This window comes from Myotis brandtii, unplaced genomic scaffold, assembly GCF_000412655.1.
Source record: "Myotis brandtii unplaced genomic scaffold, ASM41265v1 scaffold268, whole genome shotgun sequence".
Lineage (NCBI taxonomy): Eukaryota > Metazoa > Chordata > Mammalia > Chiroptera > Vespertilionidae > Myotis > Myotis brandtii.
The window spans coordinates 2637261-2643213 of NW_005360187.1; the positions used below are offsets into that span (position 1 = coordinate 2637261).

General features: G+C 37.1%; 1 protein-coding gene across 2 annotated transcripts in view; it reads right to left on the reverse strand.

Annotated features, from left to right (window-relative positions):
• The window catches only part of ARF4 (ADP-ribosylation factor 4), an 18142-nt gene that overhangs the window by 5943 nt on the left and 6246 nt on the right, over positions 1 to 5953 (reverse strand). For both annotated transcript variants that reach the window (XM_005868383.2, XM_014541352.1), the window contains 2 exons: positions 5353 to 5462; positions 181 to 252 (listed from right to left, as the gene is read on the reverse strand). In XM_005868383.2, coding sequence (XP_005868445.2) covers positions 181 to 252; positions 5353 to 5462 — 182 coding nt within the window. The remainder of the gene's footprint in view (positions 1 to 180; positions 253 to 5352; positions 5463 to 5953) is intronic.

Below are 5953 nucleotides of genomic sequence, written 5' to 3' on the forward strand. Positions count from 1 at the left end.
CCCTGGTGTCTGTGTCCATATATGCATTCTTAAGAACCTGTGATGATAGTTCTTTCTCCCCTAAAAAGTTTCATTTGTGTAATCTAATCACAGTTAAAATGTGCCAACCACTGACATCACCACTGTCACCTAGAAAAAAATGCATCCTGGAAATGATAAATTAAAAAAATATATTCTTACCATTTTTTGCAGCTCTTCAGCTCCTTCCTGAATTCTTTCACGGTCATTGCTATCTACCACAAAAATAAGACCCTGAAAAAAATTGTTTAAATAAATTATGACAGTTAAATTTAAAAAACACACTAAATATGAAACACAAGCATAAGCAGCAAAACCATATCAAGAGCTAAATGTTGAGAAGAAAATGTCCCATTATTTTTAAAAAATGGAAAAAGAACAGGGCTCTAAGTCCTGAAAACAAATTTGAGCACTATTTTTTACTTGAACATTTGAAATTTTATTTTAAATCAAAAGAAATGACACTCTTAACCAAATGAAATCTTTTCTCAGTTGCGCTAAGACTAAATTTTACCCCACTCCCTTCCTTCCCTGTGCCCTTGCATGTTTTAAGTCCAGATAAATTTAAGTAACAAAATGGCCACAAGTGGGGACAAAAGGAAAAGAATAAGCCAAAGATTCATAAATTTACTAACTAGATTTTTTGAAAGTACACAGTGCTTAAAAAAAAAAAAAAAAAAAAAAAGAAGCCCTAACCGGTTTGGCTCAGTGGATAGAGCGTCGGCCTGTGGACTGAAAGGTCCCAGGTTAGATTCCGGTCAAGGGCATGTACCTTGGTTGCAGTCACATCCCCAGTTGGGGGTGTGCAGGAGGCAGCTGATCAATGTTTCTCTCTCATCGATGTTTCTAACTCTCTATCCCAGTCCCTTCCTCTCTGTGAATAATCAATAAAATATATTTAAAAAAAAAAAAAAAGAGGGAGAAGAGGCATGCGTCATCAGGAAAACTTAGCCTTGTTCCAGAATGTTGCCCACCAACTCAATCAGGGTAAGGAAGTTTTAAGCAAAATATATCTAAAATTCATGGTTGACTTGATGAAACAAGAAATACTTAATAAGAAGGAAGGTAGTAATCATTCTTAAAGATATTTACAAATATTAGAATTTTATACTACGAAAGAAATGGAATTGGGAAGCAGTTCTTTGAATTAAGACTTTTCTAAAAACTTTCAAATGGGAAAATATAAAAAAAGTTTTCAACTTGAGAGGGCAGATTAATTTTATAGCTTTATTAAAATCTATTCCTATTAATACAAAAGTGATTACTTTGAATGTTCTCCCCACAACCCTGATCACAGAATATTTATGATCATGTGTCACTTTTATCAGAAACTGTCTTGTGTTATTACTTATGTAAGTAACTAGATTAAATCCACTGAGGACAAAGGTCTACATCACTTTATATTTACTCCTAAGTATTACACTGAGTTTGCCAGGGTACTTAATAGTTATTTTAGGCTATGGATGTTAAATGACATAATATCATTTTGATCTAGCAACTTTCAAACCCATTTCCTTTATGTCTGTTAGAAACCATCCTTTTTATATACATTTTTTAAAAATTGATTTCAGAGAGGAAGAGAGGAGAGAAACATCAATAATGAGAGAAACATAGATTGGCTGCTTCCTGTACACCTCCTACTGGGGATTGAGCTTGAAACCCATGCATGTGCCCTGACAGGGAATCGAACCCTGACCTCCTTTTCATAGGTTGATGCTCAACCACTGAGCAACATTGGCCAGGTGTAAACAATCATTTTAAACATCCTAACCTTTAAAAAAACTTTTGGTACTAGGAGAGCCAGTATGGCATAGTATAAAGATACCCAAATTCAGATCTCAGCACTACTTACTAGTTATCCCCTCTAGAAGAGTTAATACCTCTAAAATGATCTACTTTTTTTCTGTACTATCAACCCATTTTTATTGTTTTAAAATGTAAGTAATGCTATCAGTCCCAAAATAGTATTATTGAGAGGGAGAATTATTTTAGAAATAAAGTATAAGTTATTCACTTCCTTGGACAGCCTAGAATCAAGAGTGTAGAAAATGCCCTGACTGGTTTGGCTCAGTGGATAGAGCGTCGGCCTGTGGACTGAAAGGTCCCAGGTTCAATTCCAGTCAAGGGATGTACCTTGGTTGCGGGCACATCTCCAGTAGGGGGTGTGCAGGAGGCAGCTGATCGATGTTTCTCTCTCATCGATGTTTCTAACTCTCTATCTCTCTCCCTTCCTCTCTGGAAGAAATCAATAAAACATATTTTTTTTAAAAAAGTGTAGAAAAGGTAAAATTCTAAAAATAGGTCTGGCTATTATAAGATTACTTAAATGGCTAAATATTTATTTAATTGTTTAGAACAAAATAATTGGAATTATCTAGTGAGGGAAGAGGAATTTACTACAATAAACACTGTGTCCTGGATTGTTAACACAAGTTAAAATCATGGCATCAGTTTCTTTTAAATTTTATAGCTGAAAGAACTGGTCAGGAGTGCTGGCAAATCTAGCTGTAACAGCTTAGCTGTTATTATCAGGTAACACATAAAGCTTTCTCCAGCAGGCATGAGGTCCCTAGGAAGAAGTACTTGGACTTTTGATTTAAGGTAATCCAAAGAGGTCAGGAATGGATCTAATCTCAAATTAAGACCTTGTAACTAATTTGCACATGCTGGGAGGCCCTTGAAATGGGCATGGCAGAGTATCTCTTTGATAAGCACACCCTGGGAGACAGTGCTGACAGCTAAGCCTTAGGCTGGCTTCCCAGTCACAGGGGTGACTTCCCTGGTCACCAAAGCAGTACATGCATGTTGGAGTTACCTTCCCTTTTCTATAACTTGTACCAAATCATTCATTCATGTCTTTCATTTGTACCATTCCTTCAAATAAAGTAATTTGGTACCTACCCCCCCCCCCAATAAAAAAAAGATCTCAAAGTAAACTACCAAGCATGCTAAACAAATCTAGGGATAAAACCAGGGCTACCCTTGGTTAAAAATTATAAGGCTTAAGATTAACACAGTTTTACTTCGCACATAATTTTACTTCAAAAACATGTTCCCTAAATGAAATACCTATGACTTACTTTAAAATAATCCTAAAGGTGAAGTACACTACAGAGGAGTACTGATTAAACAATATAGCCATAGCCTAATAATTGAAGTTAATTAATAGTTATGTGGGAGTTTATTATGTTACTCTCTCTCTCATTTTGGGTATATTTTAAAATTTCCTAAATAAGATTTATTTTTAAAGCATATGACTCATCAAAATATCTTTTCTAACCACAGCTATGCTAATGAACAGAAACATTATAATTTTTTAAAGAAGAAGGAAGAGGGAAATAGAAACATCGATGATGAGAGAGAATTATTGATTGGCTGCCTCCTGCATGCCCCCTACTGGGGATGGAGCCCAAAACCCAGGCATATACTCTGACTGAGAAACCATGACCTCCTGGTTCATAGGTGGATACTCAACCACTGAGCAACCCGGCTGGGCACATTCTTATTTTTAAATAAATAAACAAACTACTTACTTAACAGGATATACTACTTAAACCTGGTTGCTAGGGTATTCACTGCCACCTGGTGGCAATGTACCTCACTTGTATACAATGTTATAAGAGCTGGAGACCAAGAATAACTGCTATCTGCAAATCTTAAACATATGAAGTGCTTGTTAACATCGCACATTACTTCGGAAACACAACAGAGTTGGAAGCAGGTTAAATAGAAATGTAGAACAAGAACCAGCTCTCCAGTCTTAAGTAAGTCATTCCAAGCTTCAGTTTCCTTACATATAAGAGTAAGACTAGAGCAGTGGTTTTCAAGAGGGAGCAATTTAGGTTGTTGCAATTGGTTTGGGTGGAAGGAGGGTACTGCTATGGCACCTAGTGGGTAGAAGCCAGGAATGCTGCTAAACATCCTACCATGCAAAAGAGAGCTCTCCCTTCACCCAACGACAGAATTATTCCGCCCGAAATGTCAACAGTGCTGCTGTTGAATTACTCTGTACTAGAGCCTTGTTCAGCAAAGTAAGATCTCAAACAGCAGCATCAGAACCACTACCTGGAACTTGCTAGAAACCTCAGGTGTTACTTAGCCAAGCCCTAGTGAATTGATCTGTATTTTAGCAAAGACCCAGATAATTAATAGGCACATTAAAGTTTGAGAAGCACTACTGATGCCTAGTTTATATTCCCAGAAACTCTGATTCAAGTGGTCTGGAGTTCAGGACTTTAGGATTTTGAAAGCTCCCCAAGTTACTCCAATGTGCAGCCAAATTAAGAACTTCTGCGCTAATGTCTCTTCCATGTGTTATTTACATATACTACACAGTAATATAAAACTATCTTACAAATCAACAGGGCAGATTTACCTTAATATATTTTTGTAATGCCGTTTTTTTTAGAATTTTTTTTAAATTCTCACCTGAGGATTTATTTTTGATTTTGAGAGAGAGAGAGAGAGAGAGAGAGAGAGAGAGAGAGAACATCAATGTGAGAGAAACATCAATCGGTAACTTCCTGTGCACACCCCAAATGGGAATTGAAACAGCAACCTTTTGGTGTAGGGAACATGCTCCAATCAACAGAGCCACCCCGCCAGGGTTGTAATGTATTTTAGTAAAGTAAACAATTAACTGGGGTAAATGAAGAAAGACTGTCCTTGGGGCTGTTACTGAGCCAGAGCATAGCACCTGCCAGAAACGAACGAGTAAGAAACTTGCATCCAAAGTGGCAACAAATGGGAGCCAAACATTTTAAGGGGCCCTTTGCTGTTTTACTCCTGGTCCTACAAGCTGGTGCCGCATGGGGCTGAAAGCCAGGCCCTCAGGAGTGTGGGATGTGGAGGCAGCTTGATAGCTCAGTGCCTTGCCGGTAAACTGAGCTTCCGCCTCCTGTGTAGACAACAGGGATGTCAGTCCCTACCCCAAAATAATGCAAATAAAGTGCTCAGAGCATCTGGCACATGGTCAAAAAAAAGAAAGAAAGAAAGATTGTCTTACATTCATTAAAAACTATAATGACAGAAAGTTATACATATCTTACTTTCTAGACTAAGAATGAAACCAATAGAACTACTGCTGAAACAGCTAATTCAATCTTGAGAATAACCCACACACTTAAAAATATTACTATGACAGCTATGTAACTCTTCCACCCTCAGTAATTTAGCCTCAAAAGCTTGAGAGTTCACTGACAAATATGGTAGTGATAAGAAGAATGCCAACTCATATAGTAAACACCAACAGCCAGTTAAACAGTAAATATTAACATAAATTTAGAGCATGAAACCTATAAAGAAAAGTTATAAAAAATGTATAGCATTCCTTACCTGGGTGTTCTGGAAGTAATGCCTCCAGAGAGGCCTTATTTTATCTTGACCACCAACATCCCATACTGTGAAACAAATGTTCTTATGTTCTACTGTTTCCACATTAAAACCTACAAAGAGAAAAACCAAAAAGACTGTTGTGCACAATGTCATTAAGAAAATAAACCCCTTTAATTGTGGAATTATCTCAGAATTGCTTTTTTAAAGTCCCACTAAATAATCAACAAACTTAAAAATCAAGGAGTTATAATGATGAATGCATGTCATTGTACATCTGTTTAGACAGAATGTACACCAAAAGTGAACCCAAAGGTAAACTATGGACCTTGGGTGATTATGATGTGAAAATGTAGGTTCATCAACTGTAACAAATGTATCACTCTAGTGTAGTGGTTCTCAACCTTCTGGCCCTTTAAATACAGTTCCTCATGTTGTGACCCAACCATAAAATTATTTTCGTTGCTACTTCATAACTGTAATGTTGCTACTGTAATGAATCGTAATGTAAATTCTGATATGCAGGATGGTCTTAGGCGACCCCTGTGAAAGGGTCGTTCAACCGCCAAAGGGGTCGCGACCCACAGGTTGAGAACCGCTGATA